Raw genomic sequence first — 17,357 nt, forward strand, 5'->3', positions numbered from 1 at the left:
TTTGGTTGTACTTGTTATTTTGTTGTATCACTCAGTGACACAGCAACTTGGTCTGCAGAGCTCCATATCAGAGTCATACTACTGTATGTCTGAAACAATGAAAGGCTCACACCACCATAACCACAGAGGATGTGCTTCTATCTGCAGTTGTGGGTGTCTGCTTGTTGCAAGCATTGTAACAAGCATTGTGGTCACAAAAAAAATTAATTGTTTAATGCCATGAGCAGTTTGAGCTTCAGTTTATTTACTTTCTTAGCTAACTTTTCTCAAACCCATATATAGCCTATACTAAATTACATCTTCAGAATAATCTTCCCTTTCTTTCCAAACTTTGCCTAATATAAAATAATGTTAATAACAATAAACTACCAAGTTTTGGGAGTTAGGAACCTTCCGGTCACAAGCTCGCTTCTCTAACCGTGGGGCCACCACTGCCCCTATTATGGGTGTCTACGCCCCAGATTAGAGTAGTTTCTGGTAGTAGTAGTACTAGAAAGAGCGGCCCACCGCAAAGTCTCCTGGTAGTCCCAATGGCCAGTCCATCCCTGAATTGCGGAGGCTATTCGAAATTACGTGTCAGGCATCTAGTCAAGAGAAAACCTTTCCACAAGCATCAACTCAATCAGTTCATTCTTCACTCTTCTGAAAAGATCTCTCACCCTTAAAGATCTCTCACCCTTACAGTTAATAACAGTCAGGTTTAAGAAAACCCTGACTGTGGCGAACACATTGTAAGAGGTGAGAGATCTTTAAAATGTACAAGACTTTCTTACAGTGTGTGTGTGTGTGTGTGTGTGTGTGGGGGGGGGGGGGGGGGGGGGGGGGGGGGGTAGTTGATCCGAGGTCAGCCATTTTCTCATTGGGGGCTGAGCACCCCTGAAGGTTTGATCCTAAAATCGCCCTGGCTGCTACCTTACTTCCCAACTCGTTTTAGATGAGGAGCCTGACTTTTGATCATTTAGACTTTGATGATAGTAGTAAGAGTTTTTTTCACAGTAAACTCTAGCCTAATCTAATCATTATTTCCATGTACATCTGACAATAAAATAAATCTCATTAAATGTCCTCATTGAATTTTTTTCTACTCTGAATGATGAATAACACTCATTGCTATCTCCAGGCACAGTTACACAAGTTATAGATTAAAAATCTATCCTCAGACAGAAATACTAATGGCACATTGGGTGTCTTGTGTGATGGCATTTTCACACATTATGTTATATTGTGATAAAATTTTATATATTATGTTGGCATTTTAATATAATCATATAAGGCTTAAATCTGCCCTGTCTGCAATTTGTCTCAGACAGTGTGGGTTAAAGTGTGAAAAGCAATTGACGTCATTACCGTGGAACTGCCTTTTGACATTTACAGTAAGCTTAACCAAGATGAGAGTTTCTGGCTGACAGGAAGAATGAATGTGTTTTCCCTGCTCATTCGTCACTTCACAGTGTGATGCACAACAAGAAAGTGTGATCCGCTATCCGGGTAAGTTAATCCATTTGGATATTTTTCAAGAAATAACAAATTGCTGAAACGTTATAGAAATTAGCTTTTATCTTTATTCAAGATTCATTTTAATAACCATAGTGAGTTATCAGATTACAAACGAGGAATGTGACTTAGTGAGGTAAGCAGCGCAGCGATCACATCAATAGCAGAAGATGGAGCAAACCAAAAATCTCAAATTGATCATACTTTGCTGAACTTATCATCTTTAGTTTTGTGCTCTTGTTTCCTAGAGATTCTAAAATGGAGAGTGCTTTCACTCAATCTGCAATCAACGGCACAATAAATGGCACAGTTCCTGACGATGACTACGACTACTATGATGGTGTTGATGGTGATGAATTGGTGTATATTTGTGAAGAGGGGATGTACTTTGGATCCATCAATGCTGCGTTCTTCTTTTTGATCTTCACCTTCAGTGTTATAGGCAACGGTCTCCTCCTCTGTGTCCTTTTCTGCTATGAGGACAAAAAAAAGATCACCAACCTGTTTGTCTTTAATCTGGCCTGCTCCGATTTGGTCTTCACCCTCACCCTTCCATTCTGGGCCATTGAACAACTGTCTCACTGGGTCTTTGGGGAGTTTGCCTGTAAATTTCTGATTGCGGCTTATTTCATTGGCTTGTACAGTAGTGTCATTCTACTGACTGCCATGACAGTGGATCGTTTTGCAACAGTGGTGCTGCAGTGGCCAAACAGCCCTGTAAAAAGGCAGAGGTGGGCCATGGGAGCCTGTGCACTCACCTGGGTCATCAGCATCGTTGCATGCCTGAGGGATGCTATCAATACAAAGGTGGAAGACCACAAAGATGTTTTTACCTGTGAGGCTTCCAGTATCAATGAGGATAAACTGGGTTATTACCTCGAAGTATCACTCCTTTTCTTACTTCCATTTGCCATCATTGTTTTCTGCTACTCTGCCATCCTCAGGACAGTTCAGGCTGTGAACAGACAAAAGCAAAGGGCTGTTGTGGTTGTGTTGTGTATTGTCGTGGTCTTCTTTATGTGCTGGGGGCCTTACTACATGCTGATGTTTGTTCTCTCTCTGTACGAACCCCAAGACTGTAATGTGAGAGAACGTGTGTACATCACCTTTGATATTTGCCGTCTGCTAGCTTACTCTCATTGCTGTATGAATCCCATGCTGTATATGCTCACACAGAAGTTCAGAGGACACCTGCTGCGTCTCCTCCAGTGTGGAAATGGCAAGAGGAAGGAGAGGGAGAAGGAGAAAAGCATTGGACAGAGCACCTCTAACGTTATTCAGCATGTGGCTGTGAAAAGCCTGGCTGTTACATGCTGCAACACTGCCAAAGTGGAATTGGACTAAAAAGAAAAAACTGATTCAGATAGTACATGCTTTTAAGGAGTATATTTTGTATTTATTTTTGCTTAATTCAAGAGCCCCAAAAAAGGGGGAAGTCTGCTCTTTCAAAAATACATCTTGATTCGTTAATTTTACATTTGAAATGAAAATAATCTACAGCTTGGAAAGCTATTGATTTAGCTTAACCTAAAGTGTTGAAAAGTGCTGACATTTGTTCTTCATTAAAATGATGTGGGTGTGATGCTACCGTTTGGTAGAACACATTTTGAGTAACTCTATCATTGAAAAATGTGTTGAGCCATCTCTCTGTCCCTGTCCAGGCCCGGTTTAATGCCCGGGCTTACCGGGGGCCCGCCGTCTAGGGGCCCCAGGAGTCCCCCCAAAAAAATAAAAAAAATACACAGTGCACCTGAACGCAACATGCAAAATAACCGCTGAATAAGTGTCCAAATGTTCATGTCATTCTGGCCAATACTCCACTTCTGTTATAACATTTCAGTCTGGAATATGGAATATCTTTAAATACGGTAATCTTTATGACTAAAAGGCTAAAAGTAATCTCATGTGTAAGAAATGACTGTTCTACATTGAGGAAGTTTGAAGTAAAAATGTAAATAATTAACTCGTTTGGTTTTGGATTTATTTAGCTTCAAGAGTGCATTTTTGTTCTTGTGTGACCCTTAACACAGGCTTTGAGAATCCCGGGCCACTTACTGATATATGCTTAAATACTTATGTTTAAATTAACCCACCCAGTGAGAAAAGGATCAAATATTGGTGGTTAAGACTGAATAATGACATCACAACTGTTCATTTAAAATGAGTTATTCCTCTAAATCTGGTTTCAAATGGTCCACATTTTTCTGCGCCGGCCGGCGCCAGCCCTTGGCCCTCAGCAAAATGTGGCCCCTGGTGAAAAGTAATTGGGGACGGACCCCTGGCATACTGAATGCTGAAGTAGGACTGGATGCATAATGGTGATATGAGACTATAGAAATGGTTTTAGATGATGGATATGGTGATACTGTAAGTGTCTAGTATTCCTGGTTTTAAAGGCTGCATTACAGTAAAGTGATGTAATTTCTTCTAGCTGTTCTATTATTTGCCTTTACCCACTTACTTATTATTTTCACATGACTGATAATTATTATTTATAAAAATGTCAGTGTTTCTATTTTGTGAAAGCACTAGTCATCCCTACAATATTGTCACAATATTGATAGTTGGTATTTGGTCAGTTGTTAATTTTGTTCTGTTTACATTTTTATTGTTATTGCACAGCTGTGTATTTAGTTAAGCAGAAGAGGAAAACCTGTACACATTTTATTTAATATGGGCTATTTAAGTTTTAATTTACATGTATTATGCAGCTGCACTGTTTTAATAAAAGTGCTTATTATGACATCTTACACATGGCTTTGAATGTTAATTTAAAATGAGATATTCCTTTAAATATGGCAAAAAAAACATCCAAACGTTCAAAAAATGTCTATCTTTTTTTGCGGTGTCGAACACAAGGGCGACACCTACAGCCCCTTCCTTGCAGCAGGTGGGGGGGGGGCTTAGAAAATGATTAGCCCCGGGGCCCATGGTACTATTAATCCAGCCCTGTCCCTGTCCCTCTCTGTCCCTCTCTCTTCTCTTTCTCTTCTTCCCTGTAGGCTCCTAAGCAGTGTTGGGGGTAACTCATTATAAAAGTAACACATTACATGTAATATATTACTTTTAACTCAGTAATATAACTCATTACAATATGATTTCAATAATAGTATACCAGTTACTCTGTCAAGTAACACAAGTTACAAATTGAGTTACTTTTTATTTTATTTTATCAAAGCAGATAAAGATACAATCATTTCCTAATCAAATTGTGTTTTTATGCAAATAACCACTATGACAATAACATAGGAAAATGATAAAATTTTAGAATTTTGGATGGTTTACACTGACTTGAAGATAGTATAAATTATTTTTCGGGATGTTCTGGGGCGGTGATGTCATTCTGCTACTGCAGTTATTTTGGTGAAAGTAATGCAAAGTGTTATAAGTAATGAGTTACTCTACACAGACAGTAATATTGTAAAGTAACGTATTACTTTCAAATGAAAGTAACTAGAAATATGTAGTATATTACATTTTGAAAGTAACTTGCCTAACACTGCTCCTAAGTGGAGCATAGGGCCGCAACCACACTACGCCAATGGGCTCTGGGCTGTCTTCCTCTGATTGTGGTTCCTATGGCTTTTTACAGGGTGTGGTTGCTCGCCCCATGCCCCATATACCAGTCCTTTTATGCTATGCAAAAAACAAAACAATCCACTAGATGTCGCTGTGTCTTTAGGTTAGGGGTAGGGTCAGGGTTAGTGTTAGGATTAGGGTCAGGGCTAGCAATAAAAAGAAGTCACTCCAGACATGCGGACTCTGTTTGGTGGAATTTTCAAAGGTAAGCATATTTTCTTGACATATTATAGTTTCAGAGGTTTTACTGGACAAAATTATGTAACTTGATACAACAATTAAAAAAAAATCTAATAAGGGTAAAATAATTGTCTAAAAACATGCTCGACCAAACGTTTGAATTGGCCTTTAGTGATGCTAAGGCAATGCATTTGATATATATATAGGGCCCGAAATTAGAGCCCGCCACCCGCCAATGGCGGGCAGATTTTAGGTTTGGCAGTGACATTGAAAGGTATGTCCGCCACGTGGCGGGTGATAGAGAATAAAATTCTATAATCCTGTTCGTGACGCCAACTGATAGAGAATAAAATTCTATACATCCGCTAAATGTGATAATTAGAACAGCTTATCTACCAAATGAATTGAAGCCATGAGTCTAGGAAGATGTATCATAAAAGTATATTTAATACCATACATTCTCTGCAATATGTATATTGTCAGAGGGCATGAATCTCAATGTACACATGTCTGATTAATGTACAGAGTCAAATATTCAGCAAATGGCCGACAGTGTAACATAGATTTATACTGAAGAGGAAAAGGCAGAGAGGAGGGGGTGATGACTTGACTTGGAGCCTACAGGGCTGCCTGTCTGTATTAATTGTTATTGGAACATGATGCACTGACCAAGGTCTCAGCAAAAACAGCAGTCCTCTGCTATGGGGCTGTGTGAGATGTCATGGGCCGGAGCAAAGAGAAGAAATCTCCTGCTTGATAAGCTAGTTATGTGTCTGCACAGTGCAAATATGCAATGACTAATAGCAATAATTATGTGTATGCAATTATAACTTATTGATTAGGAAATGGCATGGAACTTATATTTTTCTCCAACAGCGGGTAACAAAATAGTCATGTAAAATAATTAAAACTGCGGTGTGTTTTGGTCTTACGACAGTCGCCTTTATTGCAGCCCCCAATCTCTCCTTGCGCGTCATCTCCGGCCTCATTTTTGGCTTGTTTTGGCCGACGTCACATCCGCTACTCTTCTGTCCTGACTGGCCGTGGCTAGTCTCTTAGAACAGACGAGTTGGCTTCCGCAATTTTCAAATGCTTCCGCCATACCGTCTGTACTTCGTGAGGGAGAATCGTTACATCCCTAGTCTACGCCACTGACCTACATAATATGGACAGAGCTGTCCCATTGATCTTGGTCTCCCGTTTGGAGTTGAAACGTAGGCTGTCGCCATCTTGGGGTTGAGTCCTTACACAGCTCACGTGAGATGGGGGTTCCAGAGCCACAGAGCCGCCTGCTATTGGTCCATGATTGGCAAGCTGCGTGATCACTGGACAGGTCACAGGTCACTCACCAGGTCAATCACCCCCTTTTCTATCATCTATTTTACTTCAAACGGGCGAGTTATATAAAAAATGACCCCCCCTACAGTTGTTATGAAAAGGCGAAATTAGCTATAGACCAAAACCGTGTTTTGCCCCTGACTGGAAAGCTGTTGAATTCTGTTACAAAGTCGGGCATTTTAACATGGGGGGAATGCCTACTGCCCCCGACGCCTAGTGGCCATTCAAGGAACTACAGCGTTTCAATTCACTTCAATTCACAGTCATCAGAGGGAAGCCTGGGGGGTTGGCCACTGGTCTACGCCCCAGATTAGAGTAGGCCTAGATAGAGCGGCCCACTGGGAAGTCGCCCGGTAGTCCCAGTCCATCCCTGAATATATTGCATTGCGGAGGCTATTCGAAATTATGGTTGTTATAAGCATCACAAACATCTAGTTAAGAGAAAACGTTTCCACAAGCAGTTAGTAGTAAGTTAGTAACAGGGTGAGAGATCTTTAAGTTTTGTTCAAAGATCTCTTATGCAACAGGCAAGTTAAGAAAAGCCTGACTGTGGTGAACACACTAAGTTAGTAACAGGGTGAGAGATCTTTAAGTTTTGTTCAAAGATATCTCACGCAACAGGCAAGTTAAGAAAAGCCTGACTGTGGTGAACACACTAAGTTAGTAACAGGGTGAGAGATCTTTAAGTTTTGTTCAAAGATCTCTCACGCAACAGGCAAGTTAAGAAAAGCCTGACTGTGGTGAACACACTAAGTTAGTAACAGGGTGAGAGATCTTTAAGTTTTGTTCAAAGATCTCTCACGCAACAGGCAAGTTAAGAAAAGCCTGACTGTGGTGAACACACTAAGTTAGTAACAGGGTGAGAGATCTTTAAGTTTTGTTCAAAGATCTCTCACGCAACAGGCAAGTTAAGAAAAGCCTGACTGTGGTGAACACACTAAGTTAGTAACAGGGTGAGAGATCTTTAAGTTTTGTTCAAAGATATCTCACGCAACAGGCAAGTTAAGAAAAGCCTGACTGTGGTGAACACACTAAGTTAGTAACAGGGTGAGAGATCTTTAAGTTTTGTTCAAAGATCTCTCACGCAACAGGCAAGTTAAGAAAAGCCTGACTGTGGTGGACACACTAAGTTAGTACAGTAACAGCTAGGTGAGATATCTTTTAAGTTGCATTCAAAGATCTCTCAACCAACAGACAAGTTAAGAAAAGCCTGACTGCGGTGAACACATTTGGGGAAGTAGTTTTCAGCATAAATATACACATGTAGTTTTCAGCCTATCTTCAGCTCCTCTGGTGAAAGGGTTTTCTCTCACCGCACAAAATGCTTGAACTGCACCTAATGCCATCACGATTCATTCTCTTTATGCATGTTCCCGGGGCAAATTCTGAGGCTTCTGAGTCCACCTAGCTCCTTGGGACCGTTTCCCGGGTCGGGATCATGTCTATGTTCCCCGGGTTCTATGTTCCCCGGGTTCTATATTCCCCGTTTTTCACTAACCTCTCCCAGCCCCCACGCCAAACCTAACCTCCCCCCATGCCTAAACCTAACCTCCCCCAGACCCTAACCCAAAACCTAACCTCTCCCACCCCCACGCCTAAACCTAAGGTCGGCATTGCGGGTGGTCGGCATAGCGGGTGGACACCATTTGAGAAAAACGGGGAACATAGGACCCGGGGAACATAGGACCCGGGGAACATAGGGATGACCCCCCCGGGTCTATCGAGACCGATGACATCACAATGCCGCCCTGTGACATCATGACAGATGTGATCTCCTTGCCGAATATGACATCCTCACCGATGCCGTCACAATAAGGATGTCACAATCTCCGATGACATCACAATGGGAATGAGATGAGTTATGACATCACCAGTGATGTTGCATACCCGGACTAGGGCAGCTATAAGTAGGTCGAGTCCAAGTTCATTCCGGTTCCAGATGTTCGAGGCTTCGGAGACCTCAAGCCATTCTAGGAGGTGCTGGTCAACACCCAGTTGGTCAGCGGGTTAGTGCGGGAAGGGACCTCCATCACACACCTGGCATTGTGCATCTATCAACGCAAGCTTCAAGACCTGAGCCAGGTTCAAACCCAGACATAGAGCAGACGGGTCCGCTGGGCCTGCAGACCCTTGAGAGGGAAGACTTGATCCCCACGGGTGGAGCCAGACTCCCTGTGCATCATGGGCTCTGCCCGGATCAAACCCCTCAAAGTGAGAGAGCCGAAGGTGGGAACCGATCCCCCCCGGCTGCCTTTCAAAGAGCCGGGTCCCGCCAAACCTCTACAATATACTCAATGCCTAAACATAAGTTGCTCCCGTACTTCAAAACTCGTTTTAGACAACGAGCCCGCGGCGTACTTGACCTTGACCTCCACTGGTGTGAGTGGTGCTCTAGGCTGCGGGGAGCGTTAGGTCAAACACAAAAGACACGTGACAAAGTGCTCTGAGACGAGTTCGGAGTGAGAATGTGTTGCCAAATCCCCCTGTGCATTCAAACACAAAGCACAATGTGACAAAGCGGCGGAAATCAATGCTGTGCCTTATTGTTCAGACCTTACAGTGGGCCAAATTCTTCCGGGTCCTTAACACTTCCGGCGGTCACGGCGCAAAATAAGAGTTGTTTTTGGAGCGGACAGTGCAGGGGGTAAAATAAAGAACGTAGCCTACTACTTTGAGCTCGGTACACAGCAAGCAAGCGAGTATCCACTGTTAGCCAGGTCAGATAACGTTATCGTCGACAATGACGAGCACTTTCTTGTAAAACATACCTGGACTCCAACAAAGAAAGCTTCAGATAGTTTTCTCTCCTCCGAGCGCTCGAGCCACTTACGTCAATAAGACCCGCAGACGTTAACGTAATTCCCTGGAATGCAAGACTTAACGAGCCAGGTACATTGCATTCTTAGACATTTCCGTTTGCTTTTACTTGGTATGTTATTCTAATTCAGAGTTAGATGATATTGGCGCAACCAGCAATTTTATTTTTTTATTTTTTTAGCCGGAAGTCGTCACACGACCACACAACCGGGTCAAATGGGCGTGGCTACATAAGGTGAATAGAGCACCGCAGGAATGTGTCCGGAACGAGCATAGGCTATTGAAGCATACGGGCAAAAGTGAATGGCATTTTAGAATGTGGATTTCAATTAAAAGCATAAAATAAGGTCTGTGGTTAACATAAGTTTATGGGAGTGGTAATTTGGGTTCAGCAGGATAATCTTCAGAAACGTGAATCACTTTTATGACTTTTGAAACGTAAATGCGGTTTTTTTAATCAGATTTTCAGAAAACGCTTCAAAAGGCATAAAATTAATTCACGTTCATGAAGATTATCCTGCTGAACCTACTCCCATACATTTTGTTAACCACAGACCTTATTTTACGGAGTGAAATCCACATTCTAAAACCCCATTCAATTTTCCCCTTAAGCTCCAACGTACATGTCCAGGACCTCCGTCTTCCGACTACAAAAATATGCGGTACTCTATTGCATGTGTATAATGTACTGTAGCCTACAGAGCTTTATCCATCATTTAATCCGATCTCAAACTAAAGTGTGATTATGGGCTAGTCAAATTGTCCTATCTCGGAGCAAGTGGGTAATGTTTGTTCTCTGTCTGTTCTCTGTTCTCTGTTTCAATTTTTATCCCACAGATGATGTCATAGGCATGTCAAGAGCAAATCTTATGACATCACTGATGATGTCATAGGCACTGATGATGTCATAGGCATTATGAGTGCACACCTAAGGGTGTTTTCGCCCTCCACGTCACAATGTCTATGACATCATCAGTGATGTCATCAGTGACATCATTATTGACCAAAATCATCTTATGACATGACTGATGATGTCATAGGCACTGATGATGTCAGCTGCATTCATGTCGGCTCGTGTTTACCGTGAATATGAAGCCGGAAGTTGTGTACACGATATGCTTGGCATTCAAGTGGTCACATCGTGAACAGGCTAACAATGTAGCTACCACTAGCTAGCGAGTGGTTAACTACGTTAATGCAGGAAATGCAAAAGCATAATGAGGAAACAAGATGAGACTGTTGAGAATATCAACATGTTCCTGATATAAAATGACTATGAAAAGCTCTATACAGCTACAATGTCAACATATTTACTTTCCATCAACGTCCATGGCTTCCGCCATTTTGTGAAAACGTCACCAGACATGTCACAGGTCGTGAGCTTCGAAGCTTTCAGAAAGATTTCACATACCAAGTCGTGTGGGGGCCCGTTCAAGTGGATTTATGTCGTATTCACGGTAAACACGAGCCCAAGAATGCAGCAGGCATTGGGACACTCAAGCAACTGTGGTTTTTAGTTACCCTCAAACAATTGTGACATCACTGATTATGTCATAGACTTCATCAGATGACATCAGTGAATGATGTAATCAGTGATGCAAAGTTGGCAAATTGTGTGCTGCGCATGCCAATAGTGCAGTCGAGCAGTGGCTGAGCTGCGTATGCGAGCTGCAGAGCGGGCGAGCCTAGGTATCGAATCTTAAAATGAAAGAAAAATAATAAAATCATCCATTGTGTGTAATAAGTGGGCTATTTTGTCTATGTATAATTGATCAATACACTATAGAGATTATATTATTGTATGATTCACTTTGATTCATTGTATTTTTGACACTTTGAATTCCGTCCTACTCTGAATGGTGAATAACACTATTGTTATCGCCAGGTATGGTTACACAAGTTATGGATTAAAAATATATGCTCAGGCGGAAATACTAATGCCACAGTGGGTGTCTTCTCTGACTTAATTCGAAAGAAAAAAAAAGAGGAAGAATGAATGTGTTTTTCCCCCTTGTCATCCGTCACTCAGAGGAGAGAGAGCCTGGTGATTACTACAGGGAATGTCATCCGCACTAAGACCCTCTGTTTCCGGTGCTTCATCCGGTGGTCTTTCCGCTTTGTCCCCATAGAAGGATGGTTTTATATGGTGTTAGTTCATTTTATTTTTGGAGTTACATAGTCTGTAATTCAAGCACTTGGTCAAACTTGGTCAGAACAGAAAGGGAAACCCAGGGAAAATAATGAGCGATGATATTATGTCCCGGATGTCCCGCCTAAAGGCAGGTGATTGGGCGCGAATCTGTGGGCGTAAATTACAGACTATTTAAGCTGCATTCATAGAATGCAGAAGAGACAGTCTGGCTTGAGAGATTACAGTATGATGCACCACAAGAAAGTGTGATCCACCATCTGGGTAAGTTAAAAATCCATTTGGATATTTTTCAAGAAGTAACAAATTGCTGAAACGTTAGAGAAATTAGCTTTTATCTTTATTCAAGATTAAGTTTAATAACCATAGTGAGTTTGTCATATTACAAATGAAAACAATCTCAAATTGAACATACTTTGCTGAACTTATCTTTAGTTTTGTGCTCTTATTTCCTAGAGATTCTAAAATGGAGAGTCCTTTCACTCGATCTGCAATCAACGGCACAATAAATGGCACAGTTCCTGATTACAACTCGACTGACTACGACGACTACGACTACTCTGGTGTTGATTTGGTGTATCTTTGTGAAGAGGGGATGTACTTTGGATCCATCAATGCTGCGTTCTTCTTTTTGATCTTCACCTTCAGTGTTATAGGCAACGGTCTCCTCCTCTATGTCCTTTTCTGCTGCAAGGACAAAAAAAAGGTCACCAACCTGTTTGTCTTTAATTTGGCCTGCTCGGATTTGGTCTTCACCCTCACCCTTCCATTCTGGGCCATTGATTACCACCTGTCTCACTGGGTCTTTGGGGAGTTTGCCTGTAAATTTCTGATTGCGGCTTATTTCATTGGCTTGTACAGTAGTGTCATTCTACTGACTGCCATGACAGTGGATTGTTTTGCAACAGTGGTGCTGCAGTGGCCAAACAGCCCTGTAAAAAGGCAGAGGTGGGCCATGGGAGCCTGTGCACTCGCCTGGGTCATCAGCATCGTTGCATGCCTGAATGATGCTATTAATACAAAGGTGGAAGACCACAAAGATGTTTTTACCTGTGAGGGTTCCATTACGAGTAACCTGGGTTCATACCTTGAAGTATCACTCCTTTTCTTACTTCCATTTGCCATCATTGTTTTCTGCTACTCTGCCATCCTCAGGACAGTTCTGCATGCTGTGAACAGACATAAGCACAGGACTGTTGTGGTTGTGTTGTGTATTGTTGTGGTCTTCTTTATGTGCTTGGGGCCTTACTACACGCTGATGTTTGTTCTCTCTCTGTACGAACCCCACGACTGTAATGTGAGAGAACGTGTGTACCTCACCTTTGATATTTGCCGTCTGCTAGCTTACTCTCATTGCTGTATGAATCCCATGCTCTATATGCTCACACAGAAGTTCAGAGGACACCTGCTGCGTCTCCTCCAGTGTGGAAATGGCAAGAGGAAGGTGAGGGAGAAGGAGAAAAGCATTGGACAGAGCACCTCTAACGTTATTCAGCATGTGGCTGTGAAAAGCCTGGCTGTTACAGGCTGCAACACTGTGGAAGTGGAATTGGACTGAAAAGAAAAAACTGATTCAGATAGTACATGCTTTTAAGGAGTATATTTTGTATTTATTTTTGCTTAATTCAAGAGCCCCAAAAAAGGGGGAAGTCTGCTCTTTCAAAAATACATCTTGATTCGTCAATTTTACATTTGAAATGAAAATAATCTACAGCTTGGAAAACTATTGATTTAGCTTAACCTAAAGTGTTGAAAAGTGCTGACATTTGTTCTCCATTAAAATGATGTGGGTGCGATGCTACCATTTGGTAGAACACATTTTGAGTAACTCTATCATTGAAAAATGTGTTGAGCCATCTCTCTGTCCCTGTCCAGGCCCGGTTTAATGCACGGGCTAAAAGTAATCTCATGTGTAAGAAATGACTACATTGAGGAAGTTTGAAGTAAATATGTAAATCATTAACTCGTTTGGTTTTGGATTTATTTAGCTTCAAGAGATTTTTGTTCTTGTGTGACCCTTAACACAGGCTTTGAGAATCCCGGGCCACTTACTGATATATTCTTAAATTAACCCACCCAGTGAGAAAAGGATCAAATATTGGTGGTTAAGACTGAATAATGACATCACAACTGTTAATTTAAAATGAGTTATTCCTCTAAATCTGGTTTCATATGCCCCACATTTTTTTGCGCCGGCGCCAGCCCTTGGCCCTCAGCAAAATGTGGCCCTTGGTGAAAAGTAATTGGGGACGGACCCCTGGCATACTGAATGCTGAAGTAGGACTGGATGCATAATGGTGATATGAGACTATAGAAATGGTTTTAGATGATGGATATGGTGATACTGTAAGTGTCTAGTATTCCTGGTTTTAAAGGCTGCATTACAGTAAAGTGATGTAATTTCTTCTAGCTGTTCTATTATTTGCCTTTACCCACTTACTTATTATTTTCACATTACTGATGATTATTATTTATAAAAAATGTCAGTGTTTCTATTTTGTGAAAGCACTAGTCATCCCTACAATATTGTCACAATATTGATAGTTGGTATTTGGTCAGTTGTTAATTTTGTTCTGTTTACATTTTTATTGTTATTGCACAGCTGTGTATTTAGTTAAGCAGAAGAGGAAAACCTGTACACATTTTATTTAATATGGGCTATTTAAGTTTTAATTTACATGTATTATGCAGCTGCATTGTTTTAATAAATGTGCTTATTATGACATCTTACACATGGCTTTGAATGTTAATTTAAAATGAGATATTCCTTTAAATATGGCAAAAAAACCATCCAAACGTTCAAAAAATGTCTATCTTTTTTTGCGGTGTCGCACACAAGGGCAACGCCTACAGCCCCTTCCTTGCAGCAGGGGGGGGGGCTTAGAAAATGATTAGCCCCGGGGCCCATGGTACTATTAATCCGGCCCTGTCCCTGTCCCTCTCTGTCCCTCTCTCGTTCTCTTTCTCTTCTTCCCTGTAGGCTCCTAAGCAGTGTTGGGGGTAACTCATTATAAAAGTAACACATTACATGTAATATATTGCTTTTAACTCAGTAATATAACTCATTACAATATGATTTCAATAATAGTATACCAGTTACTCTGTCAAGTAACACAAGTTACAAATTGAGTTACTTTTTATTTTATTTTATCAAAGCAGATAAAGATACAATCATTTCCTAATCAAATTGTGTTTTTATGCAAATAACCACTATGACAATAACATAGGAAAATGATAAAATTTTTGAATTTTGGATGGTTTACACTGACTTGAAGATGGTATAAATTATTTTTCGGGATGTTCTGGGGCGGTGATGTCATTCTGCTACTGCAGTTATTTTGGTGAAAGTAATGCAAAGTGTTATAAGTAATGAGTTACTCTACACAGACAGTAATATTGTAAAGTAACGTATTACTTTCAAATAAAAGTAACTAGTAATATGTAGTATATTACATTTTGAAAGTAACTTGCCTAACACTGCTCCTAAGTGGAGCATAGTGCCGCAACCACACTACGCCAATGGGCTCTGGGCTGTCTTCCTCTGATTATGGTTTCTATGGCTTTTTACAGGATGTGGTTGCTCGCCCCACGCCCCATATACCAGTCCTTTTATGCTATGCAAAAAACAAAACAATCCACTAGATGTCGCTGTGTCTTTAGGTTAGGGGTAGGGTCAGGGTTAGTGTTTGGATTAGGGTCAGGGCTAGCAATAAAAATAAGTCACTCCAGACATGCGGACTCTGTTTGGTGGAATTTTCAAAGGTAAGCATATTTTCTTGACATATTATAGTTTCAGAGGTTTTACTGGACAAAATTATGTAACTTGATACAACAATAAAAAAAATATCTAATAAGGGTAAAATAATTGTCTAAAAACATGCTCGACCAAACGTTTGAATTGGCCTTTAGTGATGCTAAGGCAATGCATTTGATATATATATAGGGCCCGAAATTAGAGCCCGCCACCCGCCAATGGCGGGCAGATTTTAGGTTTGGTAGTGACATTGAAAGGTATGTCCGCCACGGTGGCGGGTAACAAAATAGTCATGTAAAATAATTAAAACTGCGGTGTGTTTTGGCCTTACGACAATCGCCTTTATTGCAGCCCCCAATCTCTCCTTGCGCGTCATCACCAGCATTTTTGGCTTGTTTTGGCCGACGTCACATCCGCTACTCTTCTGTCCTGACTGGCCGTGGCTAGTCTCTTAGAACAGACGAGTTGGCTTCCGCAATTTTCAAATGCTTCCGCCATACCGTCTGTACTTCGTGGGGGAGAATCGTTACATCCCTAGTCTACGCCACTGACCTACATAATATGGACAGAGCTGTCCCATTGATCTTGGTCTCCCGTTTGGAGTTGAAACGTAGGCTGTCGCCATCTTGGGGTTGAGTCCTTACGCAGCTCACGTGAGATGGGGGTTCCAGAGCCACAGAGCCGCCTGCTATTGGTCCATGATTGGCAAGCTGCGTGATCACTGGACAGGTCACAGGTCACTCACCAGGTCAATCACCCCCTTTTCTATCATCTATTTTACTTCAAACGGGCGAGTTATATAAAAAATGACCCCCCCTACAGTTGTTATGAAAAGGCGAAATTAGCTATAGACCAAAACCGTGTTTTGCCCCTGACTGGAAAGCTGTTGAATTCTGTTACAAAGTCGGGCATTTTAACATGGGGGGAATGCCTACTGCCCCCGGCGCCTAGTGGCCATTCAAGGAACTACAGCGTTTCAATTCACTTCAATTCACAGTCATCAGAGGGAAGCCTGGGGGGTTGGCCACTGGTCTACGCCCCAGATTAGAGTAGACCTAGATAGAGCGGCCCACTGGGAAGTCGCCCGGTAGTCCCAGTCCATCCCTGAATATATTGCATTGCGGAGGCTATTCGAAATTATGGTTGTTATAAGCATCACAAACATCTAGTTAAGAGAAAACATTTCCACAAGCAGTTAGTAGTAAGTTAGTAACAGGGTGAGAGATCTTTAAGTTTTGTTCAAAGATCTCTTACGCAACAGGCAGGTTAAGAAAAGCCTGACTGTGGCGAACACACTAAGTTAGTAACAGGGTGAGAGATCTTTAAGTTTTGTTCAAAGATCTCTCACGCAACAGGCAGGTTAAGAAAATCCTGAGTGCGGTGAACACACTAATTAAAGTTAGTACAGTAGCAGCTAGGTGAGATATCTTTTAAGTTGCATTCAAAGATCTCTCACGCAACAGGCAGGTTAAGAAAATCCTGAGTGCGGTGAACACACTAATTAAAGTTAGTACAGTAGCAGCTAGGTGAGATATCTTTTAAGTTGCATTCAAAGATCTCTCAACCGAACCAACAGACAAGTTAAGAAAAGCCTGACTGCGGTGAACACATTTGGGGAAGTAGTTTTCAGCATAAATATACACATGTGGTTTTCAGCCTATCTTCAGCTCCTCTGGTGAAAGGGTTTTCTCTTACCGCACAAAATGCTTAACTGCACCTATGCCATCATGATTCATTCTCTTTATGCATGTTCCCGGGGCAAATTCTGGACCTTCTGAGTCCACCTAGCTCCTTGAGACCGTTTCCCGGGTCTATCGAGACCGATGACATCACAATGCCGCCCTGTGATATCATGACATAATGTGATCTCCTTGCCGATGATGTCATGGTTGAATATGACATCATCACCGATGCCGTCACAATAAGGAAGTCACCATCTCCGATGACATCACAATGGGATGTGTGACAGCATCACCTGGGAATGAGATGAGTTATGACATCACCAGTGATGTTGCATACCCGGACTAGGGCAGCTATAAGTAGAAC

The 17,357-nt window shown here is 41.7% G+C and overlaps 3 protein-coding genes across 3 annotated transcripts in view; 2 read left to right on the forward strand and 1 right to left on the reverse strand.

Annotated features, from left to right (window-relative positions):
• LOC310792079 (uncharacterized protein) overlaps window positions 1-17,357 on the reverse strand; it is a gene marked incomplete at its 5' end in the record, with an annotated part of 244,501 nt that overhangs the window by 33,755 nt on the left and 193,389 nt on the right.
• LOC310791978 (chemokine XC receptor 1-like) lies at window positions 1,753-2,838 on the forward strand (the record flags this gene model as incomplete). Its single annotated transcript, XM_083653662.1, has 1 exon — window positions 1,753-2,838. The coding sequence occupies one exon, from the start codon at window positions 1,753-1,755 to the stop codon at window positions 2,836-2,838; it is 1,086 nt and encodes a 361-aa protein (XP_083509788.1).
• On the forward strand, window positions 12,024-13,115 carry LOC310791979 (chemokine XC receptor 1-like; the record flags this gene model as incomplete). Its single annotated transcript, XM_083653663.1, has 1 exon — window positions 12,024-13,115. One exon carries the CDS (start codon window positions 12,024-12,026, stop codon window positions 13,113-13,115), a length of 1,092 nt encoding a protein of 363 aa, XP_083509789.1.

The sequence above is a fragment of the Poromitra crassiceps genome (genome assembly GCF_964638095.1).
Source record: "Poromitra crassiceps genome assembly, chromosome: 17".
Classification (NCBI taxonomy): domain Eukaryota; kingdom Metazoa; phylum Chordata; class Actinopteri; order Beryciformes; family Melamphaidae; genus Poromitra; species Poromitra crassiceps.